The sequence below is a fragment of the Lycorma delicatula genome, chromosome 7 (genome assembly GCF_047948215.1).
Source record: "Lycorma delicatula isolate Av1 chromosome 7, ASM4794821v1, whole genome shotgun sequence".
Taxonomy (NCBI): Eukaryota; Metazoa; Arthropoda; class Insecta; order Hemiptera; family Fulgoridae; genus Lycorma; species Lycorma delicatula.
In genome coordinates this window covers 144,014,239-144,037,784 of record NC_134461.1, presented here as the reverse complement: position 1 = coordinate 144,037,784, position 23,546 = coordinate 144,014,239, and the positions used below count along the sequence as shown (strand labels likewise).

Genomic DNA, 23,546 nt, shown 5'->3' with positions numbered 1-23,546 from the left:
AACTCTAAGAAGCATTGTTTTTTTTTTTTTCAGTATATGAATAAAATGAAACGTAACTTTTGATTCAAGTACTTGATCACAGGATAAGTAAGCAACAATGTTATTTTAGTTTTCTTGATTAAAGATAATTCATCTTTTCATCCCAAAGTTTGAAATCAGGAATGATAAGAAATATAAAACTATTAATTTTGGATCTGGAATAAATAACCCAAACTATCTACATTTTCACCTCTGCAGATTATTTTCTCAAGAAATTGTGTGTAATTGAAAAAAAAATTATATATATATATATATATATATATATATATATACACATACATACATAAATAAAATAGAATTTACCATTATCAATTAAGACAACATTATGAAGGTAAAGCAACATAATAACGATAGCAATACTTCAATTGCAAGAAGCTTTTTTTTAATGAAGTTTTTCCATTAAATCTTTTCTTGTATACCTATTGATGTTTTCTCTAAAACTTTATATATTAAATTAATTTAAAACTGCTAATCGGCATAAAAACATCTGTTTGAAAACTAGGGGATACTTATTTATTTCAAAAAAGATTAATGATTACCCTTTATTCATTAATGTTAATCTAAAAGATCATTAATGATATTTTTAAATTTGCAATTATATATTTTCCTTATGTGTAGGTTACAATCTGTTCAACTAGTGAACAATAAGCAACCTCCTCATGGTCCAGTGAGGAAGATATTTATGACATGTAAATTATGGACCCAGGCTGACCATTCCTGAGATGTGTGGTTAATTGAATCCCAATCACCAAAATACAACAGTATCCATTGCCTAGTATATAAATCCATTTAAAAGCAACTAACCTTTACTAGATATGAAATTTGGAACATTTGACTTTGAAAATCAGCTGTTAAACAACTGATTCATGACAAGTTAACCACCAGACTGCCTGATGGGCTGAGTTTTCAATTACTTTTAACAAAGTGAGATCTAATATTAACTGGGCTCAAAGAATTGAGAAGTATAAACTTGTAAGTCGTGTACAAGACCATCCCACAGAAACAAAAACAAAACAGTTTTGCCTTGTTCCTAAAAGATTGACCTTACTTAGGAGAAGGTATGTTAGCAGATACTTTTTTATTTTTATTCATTTGAATTTAAGGGTAATCTTCATTTTTTACAGTATAAACACACATATACCTCTTTTTATTCATATCACCCATTAAATTATCTGAAAACAGAATCTTTTAAAGCTGAGAAATAATATTGAAGGCATCATTGTGTTTACGAGTGTTTATCACTCATCAACAAATATATTCACTCTATTTATTATTTTAAAATAAACTTTTGGTTAAATTTGTCACTGTAAAAGTTTATAAAAATTTTAAATTAAAAAAATTATAAAAATAAATTTAATAAATATTTATTCAGCCATAATTATAAAAAAATAAGTTTAAGGAAGACTCTCCAAATGGGTGAAGGATTGCTTTCAAATTTATTTTAAAAAACTGGCTGATGATTTTTCTCAATTCAGTTAATTAAGGAAACTACATATTACTCAGTAGTTATTATATCTAAGTAGATATATAACTTTTTGAATTATGGAATATTAAAAAACAAACCCTTAAATTAATAGAACATTTTTAAAATTCTAAGATTTATTAATTTTGAAGTGTTAATTACATTTTGTCACATTCACATAGCTTATAATAGTTTATTGAGACATTAAAAAATAGACTGTTGTCATTAGAACGATCAATTACACACAATAAACTTTTTTTGATTCTGGTGGAATAATGGAAAATATTTTTTGGTAAAATTACGTTATAAAAAATTAACTGTAAATGCACAGGTTGATATTTTCAAATACTTACCGCTATAGATTTGCTTACAGCTGTTTGCATCTGAGCAGATGTTAAATTGCTACATACGGTTAACAGAAATATCTCACTGTGAATTCGGTTGTGAGCACACCGATTTACGTTAACACAGCAATGGTGTAAACGAGCGTTGTTATGAAGCACTTTTAAAATTTATAAATTGAATAGTTTTATGGATGTAGCCTGGCATAGGAGCGCGGTAATCGGTCCGGTTGACCTTATTTGACGTCAGTAGTTTAGTTTGTGTTTTTATATAAAAGAGCCGATATGTGTGGTATCTTGGCATTTTTTGTTAAACGTTCGTTATTATATGAATTCAGAGCATCAGCCGATAATTTATTTCGCTGTAACTCGTTATGCGTATTCCAGTGTAATTTTAGTAACATGAGGAAAAATTACGAGGTAGGTTATGTTAAGCGATTTATATATTACAATCACGTGAAACGTACCGTTTTTGCGCTTTACATGTATAAGATGTAGATATATCGTTATTAATGTTATTTCCTAATATAACTGTTATTACCACCTTCGATTACTCATACATAAAATTTATTTTTATCCTTTATAAAGTTTATAAACTTAATTTTTTTTTGTTTATAGGATTTGACTATTTTTAATTAAGTATTTTACATAATAATTATTTCTTATTGTAATGTTAAAATCTTTACTATTTTGTATGTTTTTTCAGAGTGCTGTAGAAAAACTGAATTATTTACAGTCAAATATTTCAGCTCTTAAAGATAATGAAAAAACTGCTGCCAAGGGATTACCTGCGACAAGTCTTAAAAATGTTAAAATATATCTGAAAAGGTATGTAGTTATTAGTTTATTACATTAACATCTACTATTTTATTATAAAAAAAACTATTGTGGGATAACTTCAAAACAATTCGGACCTAATTCAAATTTATCTTCCTGGTTGATTTATAATATTAAAACAGCTGCATATATTAACAGACAGATAAACAAGTATCCTTCTGGAAATAGAATTCAAAATTATGTTTAGTTGTCACTTTGAACTTAGTTTTGACTATTATGGTTATTCAGTTTTTTGTTCATAATGTATTATTTCTTTGATTGAGAGTTCATTAATTTGTACCATGTCATTATTATGGCAGTGAAGCATGTAAACCACCAGAGGTTCAAGGGGCACTAGTAAATTTAATTTGCAAAGTCACTTAGGGTAATAAATTGTTCACTATACAACCTGCTCTTTTGTTAACAGACTAAACTTTGAAACTTGTACAGCTAAATATCATCGGCATTTCAAAGGGCTTGGTTTGCCGATTTGCAAATAGTATATTGGGTTCTGTGAAGGCAACAGAAAACCACTTAGTACCTCAATTTTGTTTGTTAGCTGGAGTGGAATGTTGGTTGTACTAATCTTTTCTTCATAATTTGTAAATTAAATTATTTATTTATAATAATCAGAGAATAAAACTAAGTAAAGTTTAAAAAATTATGTAAATTAGTTGAATTTTAATTAAGGTTAGTGGTTCTGGTGATGCTAATGTAAAACAATCTACTAGGTCAGTCAAATATAAACCAGACTTTTGTTTTTAAAATTTATTAGTACAAAGTAAAAATACAAAATATATTTATTAGTTTCCTGTTTAGTCTTCCTGAAGTTCTACTCGTTTTTCCCAATTATTGGGGAACTTATGAATCCTTACTTCATAAAACGTTTTAGGATATTTAATAAGGCAATTGTGCATGAACTCCTCTACTTCAATCTTGCTTTGGAATTGAAGTCCTTCCCCACTGTATCCTTCAATGGTCTAAACAAAAAGAAATTGCAGTGGGATAAATTTAGACTGTGTGGGAGATGCAAGATATCCCAGTAAATTTTGTTCAGTGTATCCTGAGTGCTAACACAGCTGTTAGGTTTGGCATATTGAAGGAGGAATGACATCTCTGATTAATGATGATACTTGTTTCTGTAGTCTGCTTTCACTATGTCCAAGAGCTGGCACTACTATGCAGCTTTCACAGTGCAACATTTTTGAAGAAAATTAATAAGCTATACAATTCTTAAAAGATGATTTAGCTATACATTCTTTAGCTATATTTAGCTATACAAGCTATACATTCTTAAAAGATGATTGTGAGGACTTTTCGTGCTGTCTGATATATTTTCACTTTTGCAAGGCAGGGTCCCTATGCTACAACATATATGTTTTTGAATGTGGTAATGTAGTGATGAACCCATGTCTCATCACATGTGACTATTCTATACAGAAAAATTATTTCCCCTAGTTGAAATTGATTCAGGAGCCTTCAGTAAATTTCTTATTGAATATGTTTCTGATTTTTGGTGAAAAGTTTTGGAATCATCTCATACAGACTTTTCAGAACCCAACTTGCTTTGTAATAATGAAATGGGTATTTCCATGACTGATAACCAATTCCAAGTTGTTTTCAGTGAAATCAATAAATTGTCATTTATAACACGAAACTTTGAATGCTTATTGTGACTCATTTTTTAAAACTTGAATTCTCCTTTAATTTACTGACGTAGACAGCTATATTACAATGACATATTCACAAACCGTGCTTACAGTCTAGTCAGAATTTCAGAGGGTTGACACCTACATTTGTGAGAAATTTCATGGTAACATGTTGCACAACCAATGATTGAACCTCATGCTCTGATATGACCCTACTAACCCTTCAATAACACCCTCTGCACTAGCCCAATTATGTTAATGTCCTGTGAGTCAACAAAAGTCATATTTGACTGGCTTTTGTGTATCATTTGTTTATTGTTTGCTTTTATATTTTTCACTAAGGCTTTATTTCTATATAGCTTACCTATTTTTAATGAAGCTTTGGTTAACATACATTTGATCTTGGTTCCCTCATTATAACATTTCAAAAGTTTGTTGAGGTAGTAAAAGATTAATGAGAACAAAAATCAATTTCAGTAAACTTTTAATGTTTTCAGTGCCCAGTCTCCAGGTTATTTTCTGAAATAATTGACAGAAAGTTCTAGGATTTTTTTATATGCACATTCTAAAGTACTTGGCTGATTTTTGGTTTCATGCAAGGATTTCTAAAAAAAATTGTAACATTATTAAAATAAATTTTTTTTTCAAAATGTTTCATATTTAATGTTTTAGTAAATGGAATAACTTAATTTTATCATGTATTGTATAAATACTTTGTAGAAGTAAAAAAATTCCCTAGCAAAAAATTTCCTTTACAAATTTTCATTTTATTTTTGCAGAATAAGGCTTAGAATTAAAAACTTAGAAGACTGTGTGATAAGTGACAAAATAAGCACAAATTTAGGTTTACATATTTCAGTTTTGAAGTCTGTCTTAGGAAATTAGAGAATAATATCATATTTTCTAAATCTCTACAATAGGCAAGTTTTTCTGTTTCTAATTATAATAACCCTCACCCAATTTTTAATCATGCAATAAAACATTTTGATTCCAGTTCAGTAAACAGTATGTTTATGTAATGGGAAATTATGAAAACTTAAAGTTAAGCCTAATCTAAATGTATACTATTTAGACTACAAAAAAGGAAAACTAAGTTGTGGTTCAGCAATTACAATAGGTCTAGCACTTTGCGTGTAACTCCTTCTTGCACTTTTTGGATGTAAAAGAAGACGTTTCTCTTTCCTTCTGCTTCTATACTGGCAGTTCTACAGACACAGTTTTTTATTTTTTACAAGGAAATCTTTCAAATATATATTAATTCTAACATTATCACCACCCCTTCCCAGCTCTTTCAATCCCATCTCTTTGGCAAAAAGAATTAGAAATATTTGGTTCATTTGTACTTTTTCTCAGATACTTTCTCAACTAATAACAAAGGTGTGAAATGGTGTTTAGTTTGTATACTTTGTATGAGTTTTAAAACCAGTCTACCAAATAAACTTATAAAATTTTTATTTTGCATTTCAGTACTATATGATTTAATGAGATATTAAAACATTCAGAATATTAAATCATTTTAGTGTGATATGTTGGCGTCATTCTTGAACAATTAATATCTTGTAAGAAAATTGTATTTTTTCTTATGGTTATGTTAGCTGTTCTTATGACTGTCCTTCAAATATAAACCAGAATTTGTTTACATAGATTTACTGTTGTTAGATAAAATTAAAAATAAATTATCTTATTTTTCTACATAGTTTCCTTCAACAGAAATACATTTTGTACCACCGTTTAGTTAGCTTCATGATCCCCTCCCAAAAAACAAGATGGCTGCTCCAACAACCAATTGCACAGATATTGCTTGACTGTGGCATCGTCTTTGAATCTTTCCCCTCCTAAAGCTTCTTTCAGCAAACCAAAGATGTGGAAAGATCAAATACAAATCAAAGATCCATACAAATTTGGATTGTATGGTCAAGGTTCCAATGAATTTTAGTGAGTCTTAGCTGCTGTATCTGGCCATGTGTAGTGAAGAAGGAGGACATTGGAAATCAGTTGCTAGTGCAATTTGTTGCAATAAGCAGCCCTGACGTCATCCAATAACTGGCATTAGTATGCCAAATTTACCATCCTTTGTTCATGCAGGAAATCAATCAGTAGCACACCTTTTGAATCCCAAAACACAGATGCCAGAGCTTTTCCAGTTAACTAGCATTTCCTGAATTCATTGGTGCCCCCTCCCCACTCCATATTTTCCTTCATTCTATATTTCTCTTGCTTTCCAGAGTGTAGTAGTGGACCCATGTTTTGTCGCAGGTTACAATATGGTCCAAAAATGTTTCTCCTTCCTCAAAGCGATTCAGAAGCTGTTGACGTATGTCTTTCAGACATTTATTTGTCTTTTTGTGAGATGTGGAACCCACCTTGCTGACACTGCTGTTCCCAAGAGCATCTGACAACATTGTATGCACACTACCAACACTTAATTCCACTTCTGAAGCAATTTCAGCAATAGTTATGTGATGGTCATTTTCCACAAGCTCATGAATGGCCTGAATGTTGCCATTATTGACACTGGTCTATGGACAACGCTCGTGACTTTAATTCTTTACTGCATCACAGCCACTTAAAACTTTTTTGGCCACTCCATTGAGCCTATAATATGGTATTATCTCTGTACTGTGCCGGAAGTTGAATAAAAATTTCAGAGTATTTGACACCTTTCTTGGTGAGAATTGGATTATAATTTTTGTATAGCAGATGATGTTATCTCCTGCTCAGACATTCTGCAACTAATAAGGGAACATGACATATGGGTTGGCTCGCCAGTTGCTCCCCTACACACAATTAACTATTTACAGCACCCCAACACATTCTCTGTTCTTCAGTTCGCACGACAAAACTCCTGTTTATATTTGAAAGACTTTCATATGGTGACTTTTGATTTTTATATTAATTTTGAAGAACATACATATTCAGGAATGTTGAAAAGTATATCCTGATAAAAATCCTGGGTTGGTCAGTTCTCAAGTTTTCTGAGATGGAGTTCTGTGCCTTGAAGTTAATGTAATAAATGCACAGCATCATTGTATGATGTAGGAATGTCTGAAAAAATTCTGCTACAATTTTTCATGATTAGAATCCTATACTTATCACAGATTTGTAAACATGGTTCATTGAGAGCATATGTTTCTTTGATGATTAATATTTTTAAATACTCCTCACTCATAAATCTAAAAAAACATAATTTGTACAAGACAATATAGCAGATGTTAGGAAATGACGGTATACACATACATGATTATTTGTAGAAGTCAGTGAACATGAGAAGCAAGTGCAGAAACCTCACTGTGGAGGAACATCTTTGAATGCAATTTATATCTCGATTCTTTATATTTATTGGTACATGTACTGTATGTGTAATTTATTAGTTTTTATGATAAAAAGATCAATACATCAGAACAATAACATTTATTTGCCAAAATTTAAAATTAATTTTATTGTTATTAAATATTTCATTTTGTTTATTTTATTTTCAGAATTGGAATCACTCAAGATCAGTTAGATTCACAATTATCAGTTATCCATGTTTCTGGTACTAAAGGTAAAGGATCAACCTGTGCATATTGTGAGTCGTTATTAAGACATTGTGGTTATAAGACTGGATTCTATTCATCACCACATTTAGTAGCTGTTCGTGAAAGAATAAGAATAAATGGACAACCGATGTCTGAATCAGATTTTGCTGTTTATTTTTGGGATGTCTACAAGACACTGGAAGCAAACAGAGTAAATTATAAAGGTTAACTATTAATAATAGTTGGGGATTCTTTTTTTTTTAATGATTTTACAGTATTTAAAAATACATTTTTTAGTTTTTAATTCACTTTGTTGTAGTTTTTGAAACTTACATTTTTTTATATTGGTTACTTTCTTATCAAAATTATTTTTCACTTTCTCTTTTTTTGTTATCTCTATTAAGTCTTTTCAGATATCTCTCTAGATATCTGCTTTTACATTTTTCACTGTACTTCAACAATCGAGATAGTAAACATACTCCTGTGTAATTCTAATGTTTTAAAATTTTTTTTTACAAACAACTGTTCTATAAAATTGGTGTTCTTATTCAAGCATTTAACACATTCTTGACATTAAAAGCGTTAAGCGAAAAACAATTGATTTTAACAACGTAATTGTAATCTTTTATTAGATTTTATTTTCTCACCCTTGCAGATTTTTACTCTAATAGATCTTCTCTTCTAATCTTAGTTTAAAACAATCTAATAATAGTTTAAAACAATCATCCCTCTTGTTTAACATTCTTCAGATGTAGGAAATTTCATTTATTAAATACATGTTTAATTTAATAAATATTAAAATTCAGTTACATATATTTCAATTTTTATAATCTTATATTTAATTTATCAATAGAGTAAATCAAAATAATAAGTTAAGTTTTAAAATAATTTACCATCCACTCAAATGTGGTTTAAATATTTTGTTATAAAGAGTTTTTGGCTGAAAGTCACATGATTAAAATTGTTAATTGAATATAATTTGGGAAATATTTGGAAAGGAAAGATGCAAAGGGCAGAAAATATTTTTAAAACACTTGGGAATGATTTATTTAACTCTTGTAAAATTCTGCATTTTTCCGTAACTATATTATTACTTTGCATCAAACTATCATGAACAGATTTTTCCAGTGAAATTTTATTTCAAAGTTCATAAACATGTGATGATAAGTTTCTTGATATGAGGTCTGGATTGCCTAAAAAGCAAGCCTTACTATGTGTGAGCCTTACTGTGGATTAGGCAAAGTCCTTTTGTCATTATTTCTTGTTGTTTACATTATAATGTTTGATAACAACTTTTCCATGGTCTCATAGTAATTATAAGCATTTATGATGTTTTCTTGCAGCAGGGTGTTGATAAGCAACCCTATCTAGTCATAGAAGACATTTATCATAATTATTTATGAAGATATTAAGGTTTCTGATTTTTTTTATGATGTTGAATGCATTTGTGGCACTATCATCTTCACATTTTTGCCACAAACAGAAACAAGTTTTCAATGAAGTTCAGCGACTACTATTTTTTCTGTAAAGGGATTGTAATGATTACACTTGTTATTGGAATACAGTTTGTAGCCCCCCCTTTCTCTCTCTCTCTCTGTGTATGTGTGTATGTACATGTGCACGCACGCATGCATCTGCTCACACCAAATGTTTCTTATATAATTAGTATGAATGTACCAATTATTTCTTGTATAAGTAATAGCCTTCTGCATCCAATACATAATCAATACACTGCATTCGAAACATCATTTTTTATAATCTTGCTTTATTAACATTATTGCAAACTTTCAATCTCTTTTAAGATGGTTACCTTGGACATTTTACAATTAGGGCCTTCTTGGTTTGGTCTTTTTGCTGAGAATCAACTATGGTTGAATTTTTTTTTCTTTCTTTAGTATATAAATTACTGCAGTTAATATATTATAGATTGGTGAGCAGACGCCTATCTTAAAACAATTTTTCTAATACCTAGAAACAAGTGTTATAATTTACTGGATTAAATATAATTTAATTGGCAATAATAATTACACGTAATCCATTATAATTTTAAATAACAAATTCATTAAATTGCTCTATCAAATTAATTCTCTAAATATTCTTCCTTAAATATTTGTAATTTGAATATGAACAGAATCTTTAGTTTTTTTTAGTAACAGTGTTATCAGATTGTGTGTATTGAACACATATTTAGATAAGATTTTTTTTAGTATTAAGTAGGACTATATTTATATTAACTACAGTTATGAAATTTATGACATTCATTTTTTATCAACAGTAATTCAGATTTTGTCAATAAATGGGCATATTTTATCTTAATTTATTAGTGTAATATTCTGATAAATTTTAAAAATAAATCACAGGTAATATTAATAATTAAACAAACATGTCTGTTTAATGATTCTGGATTTGATAATCTATTACAGTGATTAATTTTCTTTTGGTGATCAAAATAATCTCACCTTAAAAAAAATTCTTTCTTAGTGTGTTAGTGTATAACATTATTAGGGATATTTCATTCTCAAGATGGAATAGGATTAGCTAAAAAACTTTTAAAATGCTGGATAGGCTAATTAAAAGTTTAGCAAACTAAAACTTTTAGTTGATTACACTGTATTTATTAGCATAACTACAGAGATAACAATTTTAGTAATATTGTATGTATTTGCAATCTTTAGATTATGGTTTAATGGGTTACAGATATCTAGGACTGTAATAGATAATAAAATATAAATTTAATTTGTAGTAAGAGTTTTATTGAAAATAATGAATTATCAAATCTTTATATCCAGATAAAATTCCCATGGAATGATAGTAAAGAAATATGATAGTGAAGAAGTTTTTGTAGTTTACAAATTTACAATATGTTACTTAAAACACTGGTAAAAATTTCCTAATTTTCTCAGGAGCTGTGGATGGTATTACGGTTGCCTCCTGCAGGAACCTTGAGCATTCCTCTGGTAGGTTTTTCTTGTACTATTGTGATTTGTCTGTGAGTAAATTATCCTTTCTCAACCACCCACCCTCCTACTAATTTTATTTAATTCCATCTTCCCCATTGTTAATTTTGTATATGACTGTATATGTGTTAGGTTCGCCAGGATCTGTTGTTATCTAAAAAAGGTTTATGAACTGACTCAGGGACTTTTGGTTTGGACCCATAAACGCAAATGTTGCCCTTTTTACATTTCACAGTAAACTTCTGATATTGGTGGTAACAGGTTTTATGAATACTTAGAAAAATTCTATTGTAATTGCTAAATACTGTAGACATCATTTTTTGGTTTCGTACCTGCTTGGAATTTTTCTGATACTTAAGTGAACATTCAGTCTCTGTCATCATTCTTTCACAGCACTGTCACTTATAACACTGTTTTGGTGAAGAGATAGTAATAGTATAATAGTATATTTTTTGTTGATAGATCTCAGTAGTGCTATATTCTTCCATCTCAAAAAAACAATCTTGAGATGGTATGTTCTGTAATTTTATTTGCTTTGGTATATTCTCTTCTAAACTTATTTATCAATTTATTTATGTTTTTCATCAATAGAAGAAGAGCTGTAACAGAGTTTACATTTGGTGTTGTTCTTATGTATGAGTAGGTATTATGCATAAGGTAAAAATGTCATTAATGCCTTCCAAAATGGAAGTTTTTTTATTATTATAAAAAATAGATCTTAAATTCTATTTGTGTTGCAGGATGAATCTAGTTCTATGCCATTTTATTTTTCATTTCTGACTGTGATGGCTATTAAGGTTTTTCTTGCTGAAAAAGTAGATGTTGCAATAATTGAAGTTGGTATTGGTGGTGAAAATGATGCTACCAATATGTTTAGGTAGGTATGTTAGTTTTGGTTTTATGAGTGGTTCATGAATAATTAATTGCTGTTGTATTTACCCAAAAATTCATTTTTAGAAATCGCTTAAAATTTTGATCACCTGTGTCTAATAATTGATAGTCTTGAAATGTCTTCATTTTCAAAATAGTGATATGTTTGATTGTATACTTATTAACATATAATTACGTATAATACTTAAAATTTTAAAAAGTATCTTAACTTTTGGGTTAGAATACACTTTAGAAAAAATTAAATTGCGGAAAGTTTATTTTTGAGTTTGGGATTCTGAATGTAATAATAAAACTGAAACATTTCTGATCTGCTTATAAAGTATTAAAGTAAACTTTTGGCCTGTTCACTATATCAACTTTTTTTTTTTGATTGGTCATAAAATCTAAAGTACTAAAAATTTACTTACTAAAAGTTCATATATTGCTGAACTTTCTCAGAAAATGACCTAAGATATGACTTGGTTCCTATCTCTCCACAACTTTTGAGATCATAACTCTAAACTTTAATGGTATCGGGTATTTAAAGTTACCATGCTGAATTAGAAATTTTTGAAATTATTGCAATTTACACTAATTTTCATTAGTATAAAAAGCCAAAACAGTGAAAAGGTAATTTTTGGCATGAATTTTGTGATTTCTGCTTGTGTAGGGTCATTTGGAAAGTTCTTGGCCTGATGGAGAGATGGTACAATTATGAATAAATGTAAATGGTATTTGTAGAGTATGATTTTTTTAGGTGGCACGCTCAAAGTTTCAGATGCATGCATTTAGATGGTTGTTTATGGCGAGTAAAGTGAGCAAGTTTGGCATTTTCTGAAATGTAGATAAAATTGAAGTTTGAGCTGGTGTAAAGTTATTTGTTTTAAACTCCACTTTTACTCCTTTTTAAAGGATTCTACCCTTTCATTTTTGGTGGTAAAAAAGTGGACTGCTGAATTTAAATGTGATCTTATATCCATCCATTCAAGATGTTGATCACATGGACATCTGAAAACTGCTACAACTTATGAAATCATCATAAAAACACACAATACCATCGATATTATATTTTCAGAAGTTTTCTGACAATGTAAACATCTTATTCAAATGCAATTCCATTGAGTTTATTTGAAATTTTATAACAGTAGATGAAACAAAGATTCACTGTTATATGTTAGAGAACAAACAGCAATCTAAACAGTGGGCAGGTGAAGGTGTGACAAAGAAAACGTTTCATTTGCAGGAAAAGTCATGGGTATGGTTTTTTTTTTGGAATTTTTATGGTATGGTGCTCATGAACTACCTGGCAAATGGTAGGACCATCACTGGGGAATATTATGCTTCACTACTGGACAATTTAAGGATGCTATTTAGGTTAAATGTCCACATCTGCCAAAAATAAAGTGTGTTTCACCATGTTAATGCACCTACATACATGTCTCAGGTGGTTGGTGCAAAATTCCATATTTATGCTTCGAAGTGCTTTCAGATATGCTGTATTTGCCAGATAAAGCTCAGTGATGAATTCCTCTTCCCATAGCCTAAGAAATGGCTTGCTGGATGCAGATACAGTTCAAATGATAAGGCCAGATATGAGGCAAATGGTTATTTTGCAGAGTGGGACAAATTACAACATATTGACGATGTTCAAAAGTTGCAAAGTCATTGGTCTAAATGCATTGCAAGGTGATTTTTTTTGTTGTGTCAAGGACTTCCAAACAACCCTTGTTCATGCTGGCCTATAACTTAGTAAGATGTTTTTTATACTTTAATAAGATGCAGATGGATAGGTTACAAACAAATAAGTGAATATTTCATGTAGATAAACTAAAAAAATGGAACTTGTAACATTTGTTATTATAAAAAATTACAATATTTTTTTGAGCTGGTCATAATAAATTTTTTATTTAATATTTTTAAGGAATTAAACAAATTAATTATATCTGAATACGAACAGCCTTTCCCAAGACCTATTTTCTGATTAATTTTTCCTATGTACATAAAAATTGTTATCTCGTACATTATTTATTATTGTAATGGTGTATTTTTTTTTTTAATCTAACATTTGATTAAATATTGATAAGTAGTAGAAAAGGTAATCTTGCAAATAATGTTTGTTGTATTATAAAGATGCTTATCTAATATCTTTTCATTTTTTTGAATTATGAATAAGAAAAGTGTTGAAAGAGAACATTCATTTATCACATTATTTGCACTTAATTCTTATCGTTATGTCACGTTTAAGAAACATGGTTGTTATCTATTTTTTAATGAGAATTATTATTTACATAAAATAAAAACTTTTTCTCTTAGGAATATGAACTGGTTATCAAAATGGTGGTCTAGGTTTTGATTTATAGGAAATTATTTGTTCCTTGTTCAGTCATGTTTTATTTCCAAATATTGTATATATTTATTTTTATAGAATTATGCTACAAAATATATTATTGCTCCAAAATTTAAATGCAGGTGTAGATGTGGTAGATTCCTCTCTTAGCTTATTTTTTTGTTTCTAAAATAAAATTTTGTTACAAGTTCCTCATATAAAAAAAAACTTTTTTACTACTGTATTATGACAATGTTATCACCTAGAACTGGCAAGAAATTTTTTTAGGGTCTGTGGTGACTTTTTAAAAAAAAATCAGTGAAAATTCAATTTTAATTTCCAATAAACTTTTAGCTCATTATATTTGAGATAAAATGATAAATTTTAGTAGTATGTACATTATATTTATTATTATAACATTCCTTAATTTTGTGCTTGTGTTTCTTCAATGTTATTATAAAACAAAACGTGACATTTGACACAATTTACATCTAATTAAAAAGTTGTGTAAGTTATTAATGTGATTGGATACAAATAGCTGCTTATTTTATTAGAATAAAGTAAAAAAAAAATTGTTAACTTTCAAAATAAAAAATCATATTTATTATTATTAGGCGACATGCTTAATATTAACTTATTTTATGCTTTTTGAAAAAATCTCTTTAGTGGTATATAAATATGCAAAACTACATCCAAAAAATGCTAAAAAAACTTTTACGAAAGTAAATACAGACCATAAATGAGCCAATAAAAAGGAAAAATAACCATAAAACACTTGATTTTTTTTTTCTATCGGTGACATATACAAGGAATGTTTTTTGTAAATTGGAAATTAGATTGTATTATATAAATAAGTGGGGTGATAATAAACATGAATGTTAAGAATAAAAAGGTTATTGATTAATATCTTGTTGCAATATTAATTCTATAGCTACAGTTACTGACATTGCAGATGTAATATGGTTTAAAAATTCATTATAGATAGATCGGGCAGTTTTTTTTATCCCGAACAAAAGAAAACCCTCTTCCTAATTATAGAATAGTATAGATTGATTGGTTTGTAAATTGCTCATTGACTGGGAGTATCTCTATTAACAATTGACTAATTTTATTTTTTATTATAAAATTAATTTTTGCAATGGAATGTACACTGCAAAAACCTTAGTGGAACTTAAAAAAAAACAAAATGCAGTAACTGTACTTTATTTGATTGATAGTTACATACACGCATGCACACACGCACAGTAAAACGTTATTAAAATATGTTTAAGAGGAGACAGTTACTAGTTCATAATTGAAGTATAAATGCTAGTTTTAACAAATTTGATGTGGACAACACATGACTGCCTTGTATGCCTGTTGTAAAAATGTGTAAATGTAATTTACACATTTTTTTTTTTTAAATGAAAAGTACATAAAATCTTAATTCATTAAAAACTTCTGATATTTTTTCATTTTTTTTTTTTGTTATTGAATTATTATTCATAGTAAAACATTTTTTACAATGAGAGGTTAATAATTATTAGTAAATCACTATAGTTAAATTAAAATAAAAAAGTAAAAAAAAGAGAGATGGGATGAAGTCTGATTCAAACCATATATCTTTTCCTAAGATCCAAATATTTCATTAATTAAAATTTTATTTGGCTGTAACTCTGGAACTAGTAAAAATACTTATTTTTACTGGTTATGATATATCGTTGAAAAGCTCTCAATGCGGGCTATTACTGCAGTTGAGAAAAAGTCAAAATCCAAATATTTTTGGATTTTGGGCTTTTTTGGACACTTTTGGTTCAGACAATTGCAGTCAAAATGGGAGGTGCACAAGTTGATGTTACAGCAGTTCTAAATTCAAAATTTCATCATCCTATGGCTTATCATTTTTGAGTAATGCAAGATACATATGTATGTAATGTATATGAAGCAAACCAAAATTGACATGAATTATTAAATAACAATTTTAAATAATTAATTTTGATTATCATAGAAAACTAATTTAGGTGTGAATGGCAACTAAATAACAACTTTCTGTAAATATCTTTCGTTCTGCTATCTGTATGAACAAAAATCTTATTGAACAAAAATTTATTTTGTATAAACAAACCATAGAAGTGATTTTATTTGAAGTATTCAAATTATATAATATTAGTTGAAAGTACAATCAATTAGGAAACGTATTATATTAATATAATAATTTACAATGAAAAAGGACAGTAAATAGGAAAAGATTTTTTATTCTATCAGAAAAATGTAGTTTGTATTGTCTTAAATATCTAAAATATCACTAGTGAACAAGCAAGCTATACAGAAAAGTTTTGAAATTAGCTAAAGCTATGTATAAAGCATTGTTAGTTGACATGATAATTATTTCCAGTTCTGTTCACTTTTACAATCAACTTATCAAGGTCATCATGTTTTGTCTGAAGTTGTGTTATGTTTGAGAATTTGAAAACAAGTTTTAAGAGGAATTTTTTTACTGTCTTGTTATGAATATAAATTGGTATTTTTAGTATTTAAATAGTCATTTTGATTTTATGTTCATGTAAAATCATCATCTATTATTAAATAATTCTGTATCTGGTTTTATCATAAATTTTCTTATCTTAAAAAAAAAATCACTTTATAATGCTGAAAAGGATTGTAGCTGTTTATAATAGCTGCTTTTTTGTGATTACTGTTTTTCTGTAATTACTGCCATTCTTTGACAAAAGAAGTGTTTGGGTTTTTGTAGGAAGAATTTTTGTAATCAAAAAATAGATTTATTTAGGTTGCAGTAATTCATGAAATAAGCAAGTAAATTAAGAGTCGATGTATGCTCTTTTTTGCATAAATCAAGAACAAGTCTCTCTAGCTGTTATTATGTTTATTCTACATTTGTTAAGAGTTTATTGTGTCTTTCTACAGAAAGGATAAGCTCCTTGTAAGAATCTTAATGCTTATAATTAAAACTTATATTGTTTGTTTTATAATTACTGCAGTAAGAGCAAAAGATACATTTATATTAGTACATAACATAAATTAACATATTTGTATTGTTTTTTATTGTGATACATTGTCAGTAAAGCAGCTATTTCATTTTTACTTACACAGTGGGTATAATTTAGTGTGCTCTGTTTTCCTTTTCTATTACAGGGTGAGCAACATAAATCCGAACCCATAATGAAACTGTTATCCAACACTATTTATGAAAGACTCTCACACAACTAGCATGACTAGTGGATGTATATGTTACTACTGATTGTTGCTGCTGTTTGTAAGGTGGTTACGTGTCAGTGCAGTATACGTTTTGTTGCAGTGCACTATTGTGAGTGCAGTTGTGTTTGTGTAAAATGCCTTATTTAATCCAGGAGAGGATTGTTATAGTTGAGGCCTGTATTTATTCTGGATCATTTGAAGAATCATGTCAAGTATTCGTAGAAAAATTTCTGAATGTCTGTATCCCAGCGAAGAGTAGCGTACACGATTTAGTTAAAAAATAGCATACAATAGGTTTGGTTTCAAATGCAAAATGAAATAGGCAGGCAACCTTCCATTAGGAGTCCACAGAGGCTATTGCTTATATTGAAAGGGTTGTTACAGCCAGACCAAAAAAATCACTATGCAAGTTATCCCAACAATCTGGTGTTAAATACACATCTTGTCATAAAATTCTTCATGGATTAAAATTGAAACCATACCACGTTACAATCATGCAACAACTGAAAGAGCAGACAAACCGAAATGACTTGATTATTGCAACTGGCTTCTCAAAAATATTGTTGGACAGATAGATCCGATATCGTACTTCATGTCAGACGAGGCATAGTTTCATTTATCCAGCCATATTAATTTGCAGAACACCAAGTATTGAATGGTGAGGAATCCTCATGAGATATTTGAATGTCACTTCACTATGAGAAAATTGGAGTTTGGTGTGCTGTTTACGGTAATCATATAGTAAGACCAATGTTTTTTGACTGTACTGTTAATATACAAGTTTACCTCACAATTTTTGAAGAATTCTATGCGCAATTAACTGATAATGAAAAAGAATACAACTTGTATTCGAGATGGAGCAATGTATCACATATCAAATGTTTCACTGAATCACATTCATGCAGCTTTCACAGTTGAACGAGCTGTCAGTAGAGAACGGTGGCCTCCACGTTCCCCAGAGTTGTCTACTTGTGATTTTTTCCTTTGGGGCTACTTAAAGGAGAGAGTTTACGCATCTAATCCCCACAATATTGATGAACTGAAGGTGAACATTCAATGAGAAATCGTTGCAATTGACAACAACATTTTGTGTTGGACGACTAATCAGTCAAGCGCAAAAGTGCATTGATGCCCAAGGAGGTCATTTTGAATATCTTTTGTAACAATAAGGTAAATAAATGCAATATTTAAAATTAAGTTTTATGTTTTTCTTATTTAATTTATCCATATAAAATTTCATTTCAACATAACTTACCGATTCTACAGGTTAAGTTATGGGTTTGGTTTTATGGTGCTCACTCTGTATAACAACATTAGTCAATACAAAATTTGTATCTAACATGTTACACATTTCTTCTCACTTTAATTTGGGGGTGCTGACTACAAATTTTTTTTTTTTGGTTTTCAGTCATTTGACTGGTTTGATGCAGTTCTCCAAGATTCCCTGTCTAATGTCAGTTGTTTCATTTCGGTATACCCCCTACATCCTACATCCCTAACAATTTGTCTTACAGATTCCAAATTTTGCCTGTCTGCACAATTTTTCCCATCTACCTGATTGAAGATTGTATTAATATATTTCAATTTATCTGTGAATAAATAAAAATTAAGTTGATTTAAATACATTTTAAATGAATACATATAAATAATCTTTTTTTTTAAATATTGATTTAACAGTGATTATGCATTTGTTGGTAAATAGGTAAATAAATTGTGTATATAAAAAACACTTGGTGTACTACACAAATTTTGATAACAGTTTTCAATTCAGCACCCCAAAATTAGTTAAAATGACCATGTACAAATCCAGATACACAAAAAATACTTTTTTTATTGAGTTTTGTAATTAAGCATTATAATTCATAATCATGTTTCAATTTACTTTTAGGCATACGCCAGTTGTTGGAATTTCATCATTAGGTTTGGATCATATGAAATTGTTAGGTGATACAGTTGAAAAAATAGCTTGGCAAAAAGCTGGAATTATGAAAAAAGGATCAATTTCAATTACTGCGCATAATCAGCCGCCATCAGCATTAAAAGTTTTATATGAACGTGCTAATGAGAAGCAGGCAGGTATTTACATTACATCATAAAGTCATGCTTACTGAATTTATTTTTATTTATAAAGGAATTTTTATTCGACCTTGTAGTTTCTAAACTAAGTCATCTATATTCATGAACGAATTTGTATTCATATTGTTTCTTATTTTTTTATTGCATGACTTTTATTTTTTAAATATATTTTTGTTTAAAAATAAATTTTTTTTAAATATTGTTGTAGATTTATGTAAATATAAGGCAAAAACTAAGAACATGTTGACTTTTAACTGGCTTCTTGGTTGTGTGGTGGTTTTTATGAATGTCGGTTTGTTGAAAGCTTGTGTGAACTACAAATCTTATGTCATACAGTGTATCAGTTGAAGAATTGTGCTTAAAATGATGCTCCTTAGAAGTAAATTTATACTGTCTTAAAACTCATAATTGATCTATCTCAAAATCAAATGTGCTTGAAGTTATAAATTCTGAGTTGCATCCTGTTCTTATTTTATTCACACTAGATTTTGTTTATTTTACATTATTCATGGTTTATTAGCACACTATTTTAAAATATACAATAATAAGATAAGTTAGAGAAAATAATTCTCTATCTGTTGTGATATTCAGGAGGTTGTAGGGATAAGTAGAGTTCATTCTATGTACATATGTTAAGAAGCTATTTATTCTAGTTAAAATAGTTGTTTTTCTTAATTATAATTGTAAAAATGAATGTTTTTTTTTTCAAGTGTAAACTTTTTGAAGCTCCACCATTTGAGAAATATGAATGGAGTCATAAATTGGGAGATTTAAATTTGTCTGGAACTATTCATGAAATAAATGCTTCTCTTGGGCTTCAGTTAGCATATGCTTGGTTAGCAAAATGTAAAAAACGTAAGTTTTTTTTTGTTATGTTATTTTTATTCAGAATAATTATTTGACCAAACTTTCTTGGTTAAGTTTTTCATTTTCGCTTTTGGAAAATTTGGTTGGTTTTTTCATTACGTACAGACATATCAGACAAGTAAGAAAATTTAAAAGTCTGATTATTCATTTGTTGATGTTTGAGTGAGGGTGTGAACTTGATGATTTATTGTCAGTCATTTAATGCCATTGAGTAAACATGGAACAGTGGTCAAGTGCGCATTGTGCTTTACGTTAAAATCCTTTTTATAAAAATGGTGCTGTGGCAGCTGTATGAAAGTTATTTCACAATCAATGATTGTGGAATGAAAACCATGATGTGGAATACTGAACATTCCACATCATGGTTTCATGCAATTAACCTGTGGGTTAAAAAGTTTGAGGAAACCGTGTCATCATTAAGTTTAAAACAAAGGAGCAGCAAAACATGTTACAATACCAGAAAACATTGGTAGAGGTTGAACTGCCATAACTCGCAGTCCAAAACGTTTTGTTTTTAAACATGCATTAGCATTGAATATTAGTGAACTGTTGAATCTTATAAGGACTTAACTTTTTACACTTATAAAATTTTAATTTTTCAGAAGATGTTGATTTGATTGCTTGCATTAATTTTTTTCCAAAAATGCTGCAGCACTTGGATGGTGATTGATCAATCTGTGTCTCATCACATTAGAAAAGTCGATGTAAAAGATTATTTTTCCTCTCGCCAAAATCAATTTAGGAGCCTTCAGAAAATTTTCTGTTAGCCCTGTTTTGACGTTGATCAAAATCTTGGAACCCACCTTGCACAGACTTGGTAGAACCCAAGGTGCTTTGTGGTAATAGAATAGGCATCTCTGAGACTGATATCCACTTCCAAAGCAATTTCATCATAAGTTTCCAATCATCTAACGAGGTCACAGATTGATCTCATGTTATTATCCATCACACTACTTGTCCTTGAACAGTGTACTACAGCTTCACTCCCTCTAAATTTGCTGGTACAGTTGTAGACTGGGTATATATATATCATCATCATCATATCACTGAACAGTGAATGAAGTGCAGTCAAAACTTTTAGAATTTGATGTTCATTTGGGAGAAACTTCACAAAAGTACATCATGCAACTGGTGATGGAACTTCTGGCTCTGACATAATGCTTCTACCAGAAACATATGAATGCCTAGGCAGCTGAAGCGTTCGTCACCTCCATTCTCCATTGTTAATATTCCTCTACGCCAACCTACTCATGTTTGTACATAGGTCGTGAAGAAAAAAGTCGGCTTGTATTTGATTGTTTTACGTATAAAAAAAAAATGTATTTTGAGTCAAGAAACCTTAATCTGAATCCATTAAACTTCTCTGCATTCATCTATGCTGTCAATTTAAATGTGATTGTAAATAAAGATTGAGTGTAGATTATATAATAAAATATCTTAACTTTAAGCATACTTAATTGTACTGCAATAAATTTTCTTGTGAAATTTATTTTACAACATTTTCATTTGGCTCATAACATTTAGGAATATTATTTTAAATTAGTTGTGTATGTTTTCTATAATTATACTATACCGTGTTCTGCTTATAAAATGGAAGATTACATAAATAGATGTTGCATAAACATGAGAATATAACTATAAAATGATGTTTGAATTCTCTATTGTGGCTGCTCAATTTCATGAGGGATCACATAGTTCTTAATTTTTTTGTATCTTCCTAGGCATAGTGGCAGTGCAAACAACCCTAAAGAAATACTTTAGAGGCAATGTTGTGGGTAGGGGAGCCAATCAAAGTTTAAAAATATTGACTTTTTGGAAATTTTTAAAACCTTTTGATTTATTTAAACTTTTAATAATAATATTGCAATAAAATTTCATCCTGATTACCTCCATCCCAAAAAGAAATCTTAGGTAACCTTATATTGTCTTTACATTTTTCAGTGGAATTTTTTAAAGTTTTTTCCATTTAATATAGTAAATGTAGACAAATTAAACAAATTTTCAGGCAGGGGGGTGATTTTGCAATTGGGTAGCAGAAAAAAGTAAAAATATATTTTTTAAACTTTTTTCATGTATCATTATTTTTCCACTATATAAGAATAAATAACCAATGTCAGGAAAATATAACAAATTTTTTGTCAGGTTTCTTTATACTTTGTTACTATTACATCTTTTATTAATAATACGAGGCTTATTTTTTCTTCAAGGTCCGATCGGTCACGAAATTAAAACCACAGTGAAAATAAAAAATTGTTCATTTGTAACAAGTACTTACATAGTTACGCTATTTCTCTACATAGTCGCCACTCCGATTTAGACATTTGTCGTAGCGTGGTATCAACTTTCCAATACCCTCATCATAGAATGGAGCCGCCTGTGTTTTCAGCCATGTTTCTATGCTGGTCTGCAGCTTGACGTCTGTGCCAAAATGTTGTCCTCCTAGCCAGCATTTCATATGAGCAAAGAGGTGAAAATCGGATGGAGCCAAGTCCGGGCTCTATGGTGGATGTTCAAACACTTCCCAACAAAAACGCTGCAGGAGCTTCTTTGTTACAGCTGCAGTGTGCGGCCGAGCATTGTCCTGGAGAAAGACGTAGCCTGATGACAACATTCCTCTCCGCTTATTCTGAATTGCCCTTCATAGACGTTGAAGAGTCACGCAATATGAGGCTGCAGTGGTGGTCGTGCCATGTTCCATGAATTCCACCAAGAGAACTCCATTCCGGTCCCAGAACACAGTAGCCATACACTTTCTGTTGGAGAAAGTTCACTTGAACTTCTTTGGTTTACTGGGAGAATGAGAATGCATCCATTGTTTGGATTGTTCTTTTGTTTCTTCAGTTTCGAAATGGACCCATGTCTTGTCCCCTGTGACAGTTTTGTTCAAAAAATCTCCTTCATTGTGGTAGCGCTGGAGAAACATTAGGGAGCCATCCATTCTCATTGTTTTGTGATAGTCGAACAGCATCTTGGGAACCCATCTCGCACACAGTTAGTGGTACTGAAGTCTCTCATTCACAATGGTGTAGAGAGCTGACCTTGAAATTTCAGGTAACAAATCACTCAATACATAAATTGTGAACTGACGATTTTCTCAAATTGCCTCATCCACTCACTCAATGAGATCATCGGTTGATACTCGCTTCTTTGACCGCCTGCATCATGAACATCTGCACGTCCTGCTTTAAAGTTCCTGCACCATTGTCGCACTTTGCTGTCACTCATTGAAGTTTCACCGTACACATTACTTATTCGTCTATGAATTTCAGTCGCATTACACCCCTCAGACTGAAGAAATCGAATTACCGCATGCACTTCACACTTGCATGCACTTGGCGAGAGATGCTATTGTTGTAGACATGTTTACGTGATAGCTGCGTGTTCAGAACTAAATAAAGTGACGCTGCGCAACACATATGCGCAAAGGTTC

The 23,546-nt window shown here is 29.9% G+C and overlaps 1 protein-coding gene across 4 annotated transcripts in view; it reads left to right on the top strand.

Moving 5' to 3' along the window:
- The first annotated feature begins 1,891 nt into the window (after positions 1-1,891).
- Positions 1,892-23,546, top strand: part of LOC142327690 (folylpolyglutamate synthase, mitochondrial-like) — a 48,351-nt gene continuing 26,696 nt past the window's right edge. For 2 of the 4 annotated variants that reach the window (XM_075370940.1, XM_075370939.1), the window contains exons 1-6: positions 1,893-2,262; positions 2,549-2,670; positions 7,787-8,036; positions 11,523-11,659; positions 19,062-19,245; positions 19,960-20,104. In XM_075370940.1, the coding sequence (XP_075227055.1) occupies positions 2,128-2,262; positions 2,549-2,670; positions 7,787-8,036; positions 11,523-11,659; positions 19,062-19,245; positions 19,960-20,104 (973 nt within the window). In that variant the 5' untranslated portion in view covers positions 1,893-2,127. Of the gene's footprint in view, positions 2,263-2,548; positions 2,671-7,786; positions 8,037-11,522; positions 11,660-19,061; positions 19,246-19,959; positions 20,105-23,546 lie in introns of all 4 variants that reach the window. The other 2 variants (XM_075370937.1, XM_075370938.1) reach the window with 2 other exon arrangements.